The following is a 16,263-nucleotide window of genomic DNA, read 5'->3' on the forward strand; positions in this document are numbered from 1 at the left end:
GAAATCTCTCAAATTTAGCCAATGAATAAAGAAATATACACATAATCCTCCAAATATGAACAATTGGATAAATGTCCATTTTGCTGCTTTGATTTTGGGGTATTTTGTTAGACCTTATTTATCTTAGAGGGTTCATTGGCATGTTTAATTTATTTGTTTTTAGGAGCTAAATTTTAAGTGTCATGATCTTTTGGATACTAAATTGGTGGTTTATCCTTTTTTTTTTTTTTTTTTTTTTTTATTAATCTAGCATTTGGGCCCTTGAAATATTAGTTTGCTAGCAAAAGAGTCTTTTATTTTGTGTGGAAAAGTCAAGCAGAACCAATCTTTGGAGACTAATGTGTAATTCTCAATCTTTGAAGGATCATTTTTGTCAACAAACTAATTTTTTTAATGATTTACTGATTTGATGTGTGTATTGGAACATATTTGCAATCAAAATAGCTTATTTGAAGGCAACCTTTCATTTAGATATTTGAGCAGAGTCCCATTCGTTCACACAAGTACTTATTTCATATGCAGTTTCTGGAGTATTTGATTATTAAGCATTTGATTGATAGTCATTTTCTTTAGGTCATCAGTAGAGAAGAATGAAAGAGCAACTTGGCTAATGAGATGAGAAGAAACAAAGATAGGAGGTTATAAGAGATGAGATGAGTACTGGAATTGCATTATTGTCTTACTTAGAAAAACTAAGCAAGCTTCCTTACTTTGTACTCTTTTTTCTTATGTTCAGCTCTATATATTCAACATAGATGCTACTGTAAATCAATCATTTTCATATGTTTTATAAACAATTGCCAAGTAGAGGGGATGAATATTGTTATGATTTTTTACGTCAACCATATAACTTGATCCTTAGTTCCCCAGTAAATGACATGTATTTTCAGACAAGGAAGCAACTGCATTGATTTTAAATCTTAGGGTGTTCATACGTTTAGTTGGTCTTCGAACTCAGCCATCAGTCTACCTATTTTCAAGTTGTGTGAAAATAGGTTCAGATTTGTTTGAAAACAATGAAAAAGTACTTGTATAAATTTAGAAACTAAAAAGACTGATCTCTCTGTGTTTTATTTGAGCAAATTTATCTTTAAAAATTAATGTGTCACTGCGACCCAAATATTTTCATCCAATAAAACACTGCATTTTGCCAAATTTGATTAGTACGATGTAACTGCCAAAGCAAAATTATGCTAGCTGGAGTGAAGTAAAATACCAAAAATCTACCCCAACGATTTTGGTGTGAACAAAATTGAACCAAAGGAACGAAAGTTTTCGTAACACCGGAAAGATTATCGACCTTTGACATAATTTTGGAAAAGAAAAATATGTTAAAAAGGTTATATAAATTAAGTGAAATTGTAAAATAAAGGCTTTTGGCGGACAAATTTGAACTTTTTTATAATATAATCTTAACCATATTGTGAGATGCTAACCAAGTGATTAATATGAAAATTAAGTAAAGAAACTTGATGACTAAATAACAGTGTGTCTATACATGTTAAGTTTCATAAAATATGAACTAAATTTATTCTGTAAATAAAGACCTAAAGTTTTGTATTATTGTTTCAATGGTCTCAGGTGATTTTAGACCTCATCAATAACTAACCCCAAAAGGCCGAAACAAACTACTCACATTTCTTGTAACAGGATCCTGATAAAGATCCAAAAAATATCAAAAGAAAATTTGAATTTACTCAGGCCAAGTTTTCCCAACCTAAGTTTGCCAAAAATCTATCCTACACTAGCCAACAATTCAAAGGATGATGCACCAAAAGAGAGGTTTCTCCTCAGCAAAAAATGTGTGTTTATTTTCTTCCTTGATTGAAAGTAACGAATTCAGAGCTTCAAAGCTAACTCATCATCTGGCCACAAGATTTTCTCCTTTCCACTTTTCTCTTCAATGAATTTGACAGTCTTAGGTGGCTTCTCTATCATCCTTGGGGCTTTACTCACAAGCTTCTTTTTCTCATTGACATTTTCCCTTCTGTTTGTCTGCATTAATGTAGTTCTTTGTTTCTGTTAAATAAACAAAACAAATGTGATGATTCTTGGTTCAAAGTAGATAGTCAACGATCTCTCAACGATATTTATATCGAAAGACAAACAGTTAGGATTTCAAATGAAGTCAATACCTCATGTTGAGCAACACTCTCCTTCGTCCTAACAGGCACATCATGAATATCTACATCAGCAGAAGGACCATGATCTTGTTCAACCTTAGCAGTGTGTAACTCTGTTAAATGTCTATGCCGTCGCCTCAAAAACCTGAAATCAAAAGGCACTGGTCAAAGAAATATTCGATAAAAGAATGCATATTAACAATCAATGAACTCTTAAGTGTACAGTTCATACCTAACTTCTTCCAAAAGAATATCTCGCTTCTGCTTTTCGACTTTCAATTTCCTTTTCTTCGAAACATACTCCTGCAACATTGTGATAGAATTTTGTGAACATTTAACTACCGGAAAATCAATCAACTGTGAAAAAAACTAAGAAATCACAAAACAGAAAGCAAAGACACCACCACCATACCAAACATCAATGAACTACTTGTTTATTATCAATCAGAGATGCAACAAAAGCCTTATAAACCAAACACAAAATGTTATAGCCCTCATCTCACAAGCTTTCAAGCACAGATATCTGCTTCTATTGTAGCCATGAGGTTGCAGACTACAATCTAAAACTAACAAGGTACAAACAGATTATGCTGTTGCAAACCATAATTTAAGATCAATGCTAGAATAAGGTAAACAGAATCAATTTAGTACCCAAAAGATTGATACGCTGAATATTGAGCTCCTGATACAAAAAGATAAATTTCCTATACAAATTCACCAAACCCAAGTAGGTTCTGGGAATCGAAATTGAGGTGATTTGTCAAACGTAATAAATCATTCAAGCACAGATTGGTAGTTCATTCCTAACACTAACGAGTAAGAATCATGTTTTCAGTTCAGTCTTCTCGGCTATCTCCATAAACAAGGCCCACAAAAAATAAAGCCTCATAATATTTTCAAATTAATTAATTCACAATAATAATTACAAGATAAAATACTAACCTTCTGTATCTCTAAATAATCTTCCAACAAACCATTGTATTTGTTGCTCAACTTGGAATTCTTCATAGAACCACAAAATTGAGAGGAATTAACAGCAGCCCTTTTCATCTTTAACTCTTCAATATCGGGATTTCTAATAAAAAACGAAGAAGAAGAAGAAATCCTCAAGAGAGACACTGTGCTTCCTCCTCCTTTTTATTAATTTTGTATAGAGAGAAGAAGAAAGAAAAAGGAAAGAACGAAAGAAAAAGAAGGAGGAGGGTGAGTATTGTGTTTATTATTATAGCATAAGTGTGCGTGAAGAAAGAAGAGGAGGAGGAAAGAAGAATAATAAGAAGGCAATAATGGACCCATTGAAACTGAAAGAAAGAAAGAAAGAAAGAAAGAAAGAAGGGTAAATGTGGGAAGATACTGAATTGTTGTGGCTTCAAGATATGATATGATATGATTTGATATGATATCTCAGATCAGATGATGAGAACAGAATTCGGAAGACATATGTCTTCTTCAGTTCTTGTACTTGTATTATCTCTCTGCCTTAGGAGCATCTCTCCCTTTGAATTGTTGCTTTTTTTTTTTTTTCTCTTTGGAAGAAAGAAAGAAAAAAATTTTTATTTATTTATTTAAAAAAAAAAATACTTTTAGTGATTTTTTTTTCTTTATGATATCTTTAAGTCTTTAACCATAAATCTAAATCTAAATTTTTATTATTTATTTATCTTTTATATTTAACTATTGAGATTCGATAACAAGTTATATGAATTTTAAAATTTGATTTTTTTTAAAATATTAATTCAAATTGTTTCGAGGGTAACAATAATGACCACAAGCCAATGAATTATAGTTCAAATGGCATAATCTCCCCATAATCTCATATTCAATTAAGAGGTTGCGATTCGAATCTTTTATCTTTGATAAAAAAAAAAAAACAATAATAACCACAAATAAAATAAGAACGATGATACTTGTAAACTGTATATAAAACAGGAAAACTTTTTTTTTTCCCTGGTACTTGAAAATCTTAATAGAATTCAAGTTAAAGAAGACTAGTCATCATCTAGAATCTTGGATTTTAACCTAATATATTGGATACTTCTAAAGATATTTATAATCTATCTATCTATCTTATTCTATCTTCTATATTGATAATAAATTTAAAAATCAAATTATAAATCTATGATTATCACGTTAGTATTTCTTATTTGCACAACTATCGCAATGCATTCATAATGGATTATACTAACACAAAAAAAAAAGAATTTTGAACAATCAACGTCAAGATAAGAAAAACCATTAACCCAAAGTCCTAAGCAATTAGACAATAGAACAAATTAAAGTTTCAAAATTCAAACACTAAACTAGTAGCAAGTCACAATTAAATATGACAATTAAAAGGGGTATGTGTTTGTACATTTTTAGTCAGGTTATAACAAAAAACTTAGTCATGTGTTACAATTTCAACACTACCTAGCATTGTATTATGTCAAAATAATATTCAATACATTTGACTCAATTTAAGGGTTTTTTAACTTAAAGAATTAAAAATTGTCATGTTCCCTTTATATAGTTTTCATTGAGTTTTGTAAAAAGTAATGTAATGGCCCGTATATGAAGTATGAACATACAAGTATGATAAGAATGTTAACTATATCTATTTTTTTTCTTTTCGTTTTTTTTTTAATTTTCAAAAATCTGGTAACAATAAAGAAACGAATGAATAAAATAAATATATATAAAGATTTCTTTTAGTATGTTCATAGCCATTGATCCCCCCCTCCCCCCTCTTCCAATGAATTCTAGGTAGAACATGATTACGCCAACAAAGAAAGAAGGCCTCAAGTTGTCAAAGCAATAAGGTAGTTCAACTCAAAAGAGAAAGTGAAAACTTCCGTAAAACTTTGCTCACATTTATTGCATAGTTTTTAAGTATCATGTAAAATATAACACATAATGTAATTATGAATGAAATTCAGACTAGAAAAGTTATTAGATATTATAAAGATCAAGTCAACACTCAATCATAAATTCATGTATCTAAAGTCCAAATGATAATAAAAGAGGATGAATTACTCTTCTGAAACACAGTACAGTAAAATGAAGGAGCTTTTCTTTGTTTGTTTTTAATAGAAAGCTCTAATTTTATTGAAAAGATGAATGCCAAATAACAAAACAACCAGGAACTATGGGGCCTCATGAATCGAATGAATGAGGTTTCAATGAAAGAGAGACATTTGAATTTTGACCATAAAAGTTGGAAAATTAAAATCTGAAGAACATTGTTCTGATAAGATCTTGGTATGTCACATCTGAGCTACATGCCTCATCAGTCTTCAATTGATATCAGAATTGATACTTTTGTCTTCCTCCTTATCATCGTTATCTTCTTCATCCGTAGAATAATCTTCTTCATCCATAGAATCTACTACAATCTGCATGGAACATCCACACAAAAATATTGTCAATTCAACCATCTGATGATTAATTAAAGCATAAATTGAAAATGGGGTCGAATATAACAAATACAGAATGTTACTTAAAACTCAAATTTAAACATAAGTTTTTTCAGTGCGCAAATAACATTGCTTAAAAAACATATCACATATGAATAACTTTCCCATATAAATTATAACTAATTAATGATAAAGTATACATATAAATATAATGCAAACAAAAAGAAGCACAAGAAACTGGAGCAAACCATAATTTCCCTTACAATCTGGAAGATTGCCGAGGACACACATTAAGATTCAAGGTAAGGCTTAATGATTGTCATCATATAGTTCATCTTTCACAGAATTTCAAACCTTGAACATATCAGTTTTCATTATATGAATATAATTAGACACCATATATATATTATCAATCAAAACCATAAGGGTCTCTAGGCAGGGCTCAAATAAAGAAAGCAATTGTTCAAGAAACAGTAAGGCCAACACAATAGTCTATATGGTGCAAATTGCAATCAACATTTCTTATTGAAACTGCATTAAAATATTGAAATTCTATGAAATTAACAGAGGAATATTGAGAGTACTTACACATTTCTCAACTTTTGGATTGTCCTTGACCTTTCTCACTTTCTTCATTCTGTCATAACCTTTGCTGTTATTCTTAACTTGTTGGTAGAAGCCGATACTCATGTCCCATAGAACCTTCCCACAAGTACTACAAGACCTGCAAACACAACATAGATAATAAATAAATTAAAAATAAATAAAAACCAGATAGGGTAAATTAATCAATCAACGAGATTGGAATGATTAGAATATAAAAAATTTTCTCCAAACACCAAATCCCAAGAACATTGTCGTTATCTTTTCTTTTCCGATAATTTTGTACTATATCTTAAAATCAAAATACAAATAAATAAAGAAAAGAAAAGAATTAAAGATGGCAATTATGATAATGCATGCAAATTGCAGTATAGATTTGAAAGAAAAACCCTACTCTTTGTAGTTTTGATACGCTAATTAATTGAAAAAAAAAAGAAGAAGAGAGGAATCCAGGGTAAGAAGAAGAACCCGTTGAAATTCTTGGGGAAAACGTCGGGAATTTGTTGAATTCTGGTTTGTTGATAGCGCACACAGTGATCACACCACTCCATTGTTATTGCTTGCAGCAACTAGTATTCGCTTCTCGAAGGCTCGTTACGTTCAATTCAAGCTCGCAAAGAAAGAACGAACTTGTTCGCTATGATGAAGAATGAACGAGTGTCTGGATTCGGTTCAGTTATGAAATAGTGAAGTATTTATTTCAGGTCGGGTGAAGTGACGTGTTGTCAGTTGTAACCGACTAAGCGCGAAGAATATAACTAACTAACTAGTTTGTTTCAGCATGTGATAAATGAAATGGAAATGAAAATGAAAATGAAATTCATATCATTCTAATTTAACGAATGAAAACCCTCTGAAATCCTTGGGGAGCAAGAAATCTATATATTGACTAAGTTTCATGAATTCTCTCTTTCTTCCTTTCATATTCGCTTTTCGGTTGACGTGGCACAAAGGAAAAGTATAAGGAGACAATAAGGGAGGTAAACAATGTGAACAATGGAATATAAAAGGAAGGAATTTCGCTAGAGAGCCAATGGAATATTTGTACAATGTGTACAATGGGATATGAATTAAAAAATGAACATCACCTATACTATCCAAAATAACCATCAGGTACTAGGGATAATAAATATCTCATGTCCCAAAAATTTAAGCAGATTTTGAGATTCACCAAGAATCGAACTCTTGATCTTTCGGATCTCTGATACCATGTCATAAAGCTACTCATCCCAAAAACTCAAGCTGATAGGAAAAGGTAACACTAATGGTTATATCTCTAATACATCCCTAAATCTCCATTGTACACATTGTAAAGGAAAATACTGTCCATGTTCAAATTGTCCTAATATTTTGGATGAAAACTTGAACAAATTTTAACACAAGACAAATACCGTTTACATGTTTTGTAACTGTATTTCAACGTCTCTATATTTCTGTTATGCAAGTTAGGACCCAACAGATTATACAGGAGAAACATGCTCAACCTTGTAAAGTGAAAAGTTAAATTGAGGATCCATTCCATGGTACAAAACTTAGCTAGTTGGAATTGGAGCAATCTATGGATGGATTCTAACAAGTGCTCAACACTATAAATTAACAATTCACACTGGAATTGTGGCTGCTAAGTCCTAACTTTGACTTCCTTCTAGTTTTGCTTCATTTGAAGAGTACTGCTCTTCTGTTGGGGCATGAATTGGGAAGGTTTTCTGAACTGCACCAAGATCATGGTCATGTTATCGCATCCCTCGCCAATAGTAATTGACGGTGCCAAACAACGATCTAGTACTCGCTCACACACTGCAGAAAGTTTTGTTTCCTGACAAGTTAAATAGTAACATTTTAAGAACATCTGTTGTTTGAAATCACATGAACCAAAACTACATAAAACTTAAATGTAACCTTGAAAGGTTAAGTATTGGTGTATCATGTTGCTTAGTAGTCCAAATACAACTTACACAACTCTGATCATGACATGACAAGAATGACAGGTAACTTCTTTTGGTTGATGAAAGATAACTGAAAACTTGAATTTACTTCATTCTCTTAGCTCAGTTTAGTTGGAGGATAAAATTTTAAAAGATCAAATTTCGAAAAATAAGTTATATACAAAACTCATCCACCAATGTCTCACTTCATTTATAGCACCTAAACCATACTGACCCTTATTAGGAAACTTGTATAAAACTCACCAACAGCAGTTCTTGACGCACGAAATCAACCAATTGTTGACTTGACATGCAGTCCCTGAAAAAATTAAAGAGAAACAAACGTTCACAAAAATTCAGGGATTTAAACAAGAGAAAGTAAAAGGGAAATACATCCACCAGTACAGTTTCTCACACTTTTATGACTCAAGTTTTAGTTTATGTGATGATTTGTTGTTAAGATGCATATTCAGGGATTTTTTTTTCTAAAATGTGTGCATCACTTCACTTATGAGGCTGCATCACCTTACCGCATCAAAGTGACTCGCTTTTTGGTTTAACACATCAATGTTTCTTTTGCCTTGGGGCAACACTGAGCTCACTTTGCATTTCTTAAATAATCATACTATTCTGCCAAATTCAAGATAACATTAAAAATCTAAATGGAAATATGAGAAACATTAGTAGCATACCATATGCCATCACAAGCGAGCACCATAAATTCATCTTCGTCACAAAGATCAACCTATAAAAAAAGTCAACCAATATATGTTAGCAGGTTAATTCGAGTTAAAAACTCGAAATAGAAACTAAAACAAATAATATGCATGGTTATGAAGTAATGAGAGACTCTTAACCACACATTTTATTATGAGTTCTAGGACTAGCATATCACTAAATCAGAAACTATGGTAGATCTATGTATCACATTGGAACTTAACTGATTTCAACAAGAACAAACTTACAATGTTTATATCTGGATTTGCAGTCACAATCTGTGTTTCAACTGAGAGAAATTTATTCTGCTTAAATTCCACGTCACCTGCGGAAAATTGATACACGTTGAATGTGTCTTTTCATACTGACAAATTCATGGATCTTCCTAATTAAATTTCTGAAAGAAAGAAAAAAGAAGAGAAAAAAGCTTAAACTAAAATTTGAAAAGCTGCAGTAGGTAAATACCTATAGCTCTTGCAAGATTTAAACTCCCATTAACTCGTCCTGCGTGAATGAAACCACCAGCTTTTAAGATTCTTTCCTTCTCAATCGCAAGGTCAGGTTTGTGGTCTCTTGTTAAATTGTATGCCTATGCAAAACAGCCATAGTTAGAACTTAAAAAAATACATCTACAATCTTTAAGAGACATAGTCCACAAGAGAAAGAAGCAAAAACAATATCTATGCATTCTAAGTTTCTAACTAGTTAATTCAAGAGACATATGTTATGAAATGTACACTAGCAATTCACAGAAAACACAGCATGCAGTGTAGTTATACATTCAAAGAAGCAGTTAGCATGATAGAAATCTAAGAAGCTTCAATATGAAGTTATTACCTGACCCTTCCTAGACAAAACACAACGCGAATCACCGGCATTTGCAATAAAAAGTTGGTTGTTTTTAACAATTGCTACACAAGCAGTGCTTCCAGAAGTTGGTCCAGCAAAATTGGAATGGGGTCCCTACTTAGAAATTACAATATATAAGATCAAATTAAGCTATGGTAAGTTGGTAAGAAAAGAAAAAGAAATAAACAAAACCCCTACCTCCTCAAAAGTCCAATCATCACTTTGGCAATTAACATTGTTGCCGCGTGGAGACCGAATCAAACCTTCCATCATCCCATTAAACTTGTTCATCTTATCACCCAAGGCTGCTAATTCCCTCCAACCTCTTTGACCCTGCATCATCTCGTCCATTCTGCATAATAATAATGAAAAACTAGTTCATAACTTCACCGTTTTCATATGCTATTTTGGTCAACAATATGTAGACTAAGTCATATACATTCACTAACTATATAATTTTATTTTATTTCATTTTTTAATTATTTTTCAGAAAAGAGAACCTTTTAAATATTCAAGTGTCTGGTATACCTGCAAGGGACTATTTAGGATGTTTGGTAAGACTAAAACATTAAAATCATTTCAATAATCTCTTATTTATACTGTCGCTTTTATGCATAATTGATTATGTAAGCACTTATTTATTTTTGGATAGTTTAGCTGGGAAGTGGAACCACAACCTCCTTTAAAAGTTTGTGAGCCAAAAGAAGGTTTATACTCTAAATAGTTCAAACTTCGTAGACTGTATACAAACACAAAACTTATTTTGGTGATGTAATTAACAAAGAACAGGGGAACACACTTAAGGGACCTCTTTCTCATATAACCTGAAAAAAGCTTTCTGAAGAGAAGCTGCTATATCTCCATCAAGGTATGCTTTACTCTTAAGCACCTGAAGGTGAAGATACTTGGCACAAAACTTCGCAACCGCCTTACCTGGAAATTTTGGAGTTTATTAAGCATCGAAAACACATTGTTGATTACAAAACCATACATAATTTCAGTAATATTCTGATAGGACATGTAATGTGCGTTTCCAAGTTGAAGTTTTGGAGGGAAAGGCTTTGAAAAGTAAAAGAGACTTCACTTTACACTAGAAATCCTTCCCTTTTCCTTCAAAATCGAAGAGTAACAATTTCATTCATATTTTGGGAAATTGTTATGTATAAATAAGAAAAAGAAAGAGATAGATAGTGATACTTGTAACTTAAGTTATGGTGAGAGTTTAGCGAAAGTTGAGGGAACTCGTAATTATCCACATTCTTGTAGAGATTTAGAGTTCGTGATCATATTTACTGACGATTCTATAGCAATAAAGCAATCCAGTTAGAGTCCAAATGTAATTTCTTAGTCCTGTTTTTACCCGGCTTTTCCCTAGAATATGCATGTAGCTAATTATTACTAAGCTCTAAATTCTAATGCCTAGAATGTTCTTCCTTTATGTAACAAACAGTTAAACCAGCAATCTGTCATTCTTCCCAAATAGCCAAACTTGTTCAATCCTCACCTCCATGCCCATCATATACACCAAAAAATGAAGTGGACGCATCCACATCAAGATGTGCAGCATGCTAGCAGAAGAAAATGGCATGAAAAAGTCAACATATTTTCATTTTCAAAAGCTATGTTCCAAGTAATTTATTACTGATTACTCACAGCATCTTCCATTGTTGCGCGCCACCCTTGCATCGATGACAAACCATATCTAAGACAGTCATTTTCTCCGTCTTCAGAAAACTTTTCAGTTTTGGGAAAACTCAGATTTGTTCCCATCCCTATCTGAATAAAAACATATGCATTAGTTTTATTTCTTCAAGCATTACAATGAAAGAAAAACCTACACCAAAATAGTGACAAAATAATAACCTGGATGCCATTTAATAATGTAATTGTTTTTATGAAAGATTTCACAAGCATTAAACAAAAAATTAAGAATCAAATCTTCCATTTTCAAAAGGAAAGTAGAAAGAACCAAACAAGAAAAAATATTGTCTAGAAGTGCCAGGGGCAATGAAATCAAAGTTCTGAAGAAAAATATTGATGACAGAATGCTTATCAGTTCTGATATCATTAGCCTATGAGGCACAAATACGAATACAAGTATTAAAAAGAAATTAGTTATAAATTTAACAGGTTTAAGATAGCAGTATTTGATGCATATATGCATAGTTTATGTACAAGCAAATAAGAAATTAAGTATTTGTGCATCATAATTCATAGGTGATAATAAAGCATTCAACACAAACCAAGGAACAAAATAACTAAATATTTCAACACAGAGCAAACAGAACTACAACAAGCAGTGATGAAAATGGAATGACAACGACAGAATATTTGAATAGATAAAACTAATGGAGGCCTCATTATATTTCAATTTGGCAAAGAATTCACCGGTCAAAAGATCAAACAGAGTCAGAATCCAAAATCAAGCAAGACACAGATGATAATAAAGAGAAAGAGTCAAAGAGAAGCTATGAACAAAAAAAGAGTTCCAAAACTCATAATTGTTTGCATAGCAGACTCACTTGACTTTTGCAGTGACTCCTTGGAAAGTCAAAAAGGAACTCTTTTTATGAGTTTCAAGAGAAGACTTTCACTTTATAAAGAAGGAGAAAATGAACAGCACTCTCTTTGTTTTGTTGAAGGAAAGGAAACGAGAACTGGAAATTGGGAATAAAAAAAAATGGGGAGAATGAAGAAAGGTTTGAGGCACAGAGCAGAAGAATGAATGTACATGCACAAAACAAGTTGCTAGCACAACTAGTGGTGACTGGTGTCAGTGAGAATAATTTAAAAAAAAAAAAACAAAAGACAAGAAAAGGAGAAGACTTTCTTTCTTTTTATTTTTTTTTTCTGGCACAGAATACAATGATCCTTTCATATGTTAGTTTGTGTTTTTAATTTTGAGGAGCTTCTAAGAAATTACAAGTTTTTCTGTGTGAGAGTGACTGTTCACCCACCGCCACCAGTCCACCACAAATGAACAATATTTTCATGGCAAAATATAACCATATTTGGATATGCAATTTTGGATATTAATATTCTTTTAAAGGATTAATTAACATGTAAAATAACAAATATCAGTTAATAATGAACCGATATAAATTTTGGATATGCAATTTCTTCTTTTTACTGTTTATTAGTTTATTTTATTAGATCCCAATAGAGCTAAAAAGAATCCAAATAATTGAGTTAAGAATTTCGTTAATATTTTTGTTTGTGACTTAAATAAATTAAATAAAAAAATAAATAAATTATTGTCCTATTTAAGATTGTTTTTAAATTTTTTTTAAGGAGAAAGAAGTTCAACATGATGAAATTGTAATTTTATTGTTATTTTTGTTATAGTGTCTGTCACCGTATTTACATCTCTCATAATCAAACAAAAGTTAACACATCAATTTCAATGCATGATATTCCTTATTTTGAACACCAACGGATCAATAAACCTAAAATTATCTTGGTAATTAGTAACAAGATTAAACGCTTCCACACAATTCATCTTATAAATAATATCTCGTTCACCCACATCCCAAACTAAGAGATATCCTCTCCAAATAGTAAATAATTTCCCTTGAAAAATACGCCATCATTCGCAAACATCTCATTTGCCAACTCCCATTACAATATCTAATAACGCAAGCAAAACCAACACTATCACCCGAACCAGGATAACTAGCATCACAATTAATCTAGAAAGTACAAATGCATGGAGATTCTAAAAACTATTTAGAATAGAAGGAAAGGATGTACGTTGTAATTCAGAAGTATTTCTAAGCTCCGTTTCTGAAGCTAATGCTAGACAAATTACTTTTTTCGGAGGCCAAATCTTATGAGGATTAAAGATGTCATTATTCCTTACTCGCCATATCCACCAAAATCCCGAAAAGAACCTAAACGGATGCTCTCTGCTATGATATAAGAACCAGTTCTTCAAATCCAGAGGATGACAAGAAATATCCAACATATGCCATATAAGTTGAGCTTTTGGACAATCTCGAATACAACGTAAAACTGATTCTTGGCTAGAAAGACATCTTGAGCACCTATCCGATGACGACATACCTCTTCTGAAGCAAAAATTTGTAGTAGGAATAGCCTCCTTAAGACACAGCCAAGCTAAAACTTATGCTTTTCTGAAACAAGTTGACACCAAAGTCAAAGTCAATTCTCCCGCTCCTCCCAACCAAACGGCTGCTTACACAACCACAAGTAACCATTGGGTGAATCATAAACTTTGGCAGCAGATCCAGACCAATACCAATCCACTTTCGAACCTACTTGCACATCTGAATTGTAAGAAAGAATATTACCTTTCAGATTTTGAGATAAAAGAGAATAAAGAGTATCCAAATGTCACCAACCAACCGACCAGATATCCTGTATCCGGAAGTTCGAATCAGAAATGTGAACATAATCCATCTTATATGATAGTGTGTCATTTAATTTTTAATATCATAACCAACAAAATATTAGTATATTTGTAAACAATGTGAACAATGGACTCGAAGATTGATCCAATAATGTAAAAAAACACTCCACCCCTAAATTCCTTCCTAAACCTTGACATTAGAATAATCATCTGCACACCTAGTGAATTAAACATCTAGCTATTGTTAATTGTACATGAGTAAATTAAATCAAAAGAAATAATCATTCAATTAAAAATAATAAACATAATCATCTGCATACCTATTGAATTAAACATCTGACATATTTATTATTCACATTATTTAGTATTCTTATTGTCTACCTATATTTTTCTTTAAAAAATTAATGATATGGTAGTCATTATAAACTTTTTTTTAATATTGAATCTGTATTAGTGTAATCTATCAAAATGTTTAAAATATTATGTTTAACTTCGTTGTGAAAATATATAAAACGTCGCCATGGTTTTTAACTTCTTTAATTAAAAAAAAAATTCAAAAACCCCAAAACGTCATTGACGTTTTTCTACTCCTAATTTAGAAAAGATTATTCCATGCAAAACAGTTCTGCTATTTTGTAGAAAATATTTTTTTCTTTTTTAAATGAAAATGGCATTGTTCGTTTTGTATTTAACAAATTTAAAAATTATTTTTACATGCAAAACTAATGTGGATAATATTTTGTGTCTTTTAAAAAATAAAAAAATATTTCATATAAAAATAAAACTCACATACACTAAAATATTAGAACACATCACACAATTTGTTCTAATATAAAAAAAAAATCAGTCGCTCTTATTTTTATCATTTCATTTTTCTCGAACCTTTTTTGTTATTCGATCTCTGTCTCTCTAAAACTTCAACTCCCAAAGGTCAAAGGCCAAAGGGCAAAGGCATCTTAACTTTCAACTCCCCCGCTCCCTCCCAAACTCATTTATGGATATTTAAGAAATATTGATTTGGATATAAAAAAAAAAAAATAGTAAAAACCCATTTTTCTGTTGGTTAATCGGAAACCTTATATATTATTACATGTTCTTGTTGATAATTGAGTAGGACCAGATAACGACGGTTACCTTCAAGTCTTTCTCAAAATAAAGTTGACTTGGATATAAAGAATATCATATGAAGGGGTGTTTAAAAGTTTAGTAATTTTGTGTATATTTTTTTGTGACTGAACATAACACAAAGAAAGAAGACCTAAGAGAAAGAGTAGCACTTTTCTCTAATAATAATGTCTAAATTATTAGGGGGTTGTAACCATTCTAGATACACCTGCTTGTTTAAAGCAGCAGTCTTAGCCATTAAATCAGTCGCTCTGTTTGCTGTACGCTGGATGAGCACTAAAATAGCTGTCCAATTGCGCTGAAAGCCTGAAACATCTCTTTGATTTTGTCAAGCAGATCAGAGTCATTCGTAATCATGCTGGTTGTGTCTCGCGAAACAAGAAGAAACGCATCAAGATTATCAGTTTCACATATGACCTCTTTACACTCACAATCCCAAGCCATAACAAGCCCTCTCCAAATAGCATGAAGCTCACAAGAGAGAACACTAGAAAGAGGTATACTAGCAGAACAACCTTTCATCCAAATTTCCATGTTATCTCTAATAATACATCCAAAGCCAGCTAATTGCCCATTTTCAAAAACGCTTGCATCGCAGTTCACTTTACAGACATTCATTGGAGGTGGTTCCCAATTATATTGCAGAGAGGAAGGAATAATATTTTTTTGGTTGGTAACAACCTTAGAGAAATCGCGAGCAACATGTTGAACTAAGTGAACAATTTTCTCCTTACTCCATGGATCATCTTGATGGAAAATATCATTGTTCCTATCCCTCCAAATCCACCGAAAGGCTGCTGCAAAGAGAAACTCATTTTTGTTGAGGTTAGAATGAATCTAAGACACAAAATCCAAACTAGAGTCCTCAGCGGTCATTCCCAAATTTAAGCTAATCCAAATCTGACGAGTTTTTTGGCAAGTCCTAAAGCAGTGGTTAATATCCTCTAGAGCAAGATAACATCGCTGACAAAAATCAGAAATAGCAAGACCTCTTTGAAACCGATAACTAGCTGTAGGAACTCCGTTGTTGAGACAAAGCCAGAGCAGACACTTTATCTTCTCCGGTATTCTCAAGCGCCAAAGCCAAAGCCAATTTTCATTATCGTTCCAGCCAAATTTCTTCTTCAATAGCCATTCATACCCGCTTTTAGTCGAGTAGG

The 16,263-nt window shown here is 32.0% G+C and overlaps 2 protein-coding genes and 1 pseudogene across 2 annotated transcripts; all 3 read right to left on the reverse strand.

Annotated features, from left to right (window-relative positions):
- Positions 1 to 1,473: 1,473 nt before the first annotated feature.
- Positions 1,474 to 3,658, reverse strand: LOC112755808 (uncharacterized). Its single transcript, XM_025804103.3, has 4 exons — positions 3,066 to 3,658; positions 2,356 to 2,426; positions 2,136 to 2,268; positions 1,474 to 2,019 (listed from the first exon to the last, which is right to left on the reverse strand). The coding sequence occupies exons 1-4, from the start codon at positions 3,171 to 3,173 to the stop codon at positions 1,840 to 1,842; spliced, it is 492 nt and encodes a 163-aa protein (XP_025659888.1). The 5' UTR covers positions 3,174 to 3,658; the 3' UTR covers positions 1,474 to 1,839.
- Positions 3,659 to 5,033: 1,375 nt separating this feature from the next.
- On the reverse strand, positions 5,034 to 7,349 carry LOC112755810 (uncharacterized). The gene is made up of 3 exons (XM_025804104.2): positions 6,587 to 7,349; positions 6,104 to 6,239; positions 5,034 to 5,494 (listed from the first exon to the last, which is right to left on the reverse strand). Exons 1-3 carry the CDS (start codon positions 6,667 to 6,669, stop codon positions 5,396 to 5,398), a joined length of 318 nt encoding a protein of 105 aa, XP_025659889.1. The 5' UTR covers positions 6,670 to 7,349; the 3' UTR covers positions 5,034 to 5,395.
- A 117-nt stretch (positions 7,350 to 7,466) lies between these two features.
- Positions 7,467 to 12,623, reverse strand: LOC112755809 (probable protein phosphatase 2C 60; annotated as a pseudogene).
- Between the last annotated feature and the right edge of the window lie 3,640 nt (positions 12,624 to 16,263).

The sequence above is a fragment of the Arachis hypogaea genome, chromosome 6 (assembly GCF_003086295.3).
Source record: "Arachis hypogaea cultivar Tifrunner chromosome 6, arahy.Tifrunner.gnm2.J5K5, whole genome shotgun sequence".
NCBI classification, from domain to species: Eukaryota; Viridiplantae; Streptophyta; class Magnoliopsida; order Fabales; family Fabaceae; genus Arachis; species Arachis hypogaea.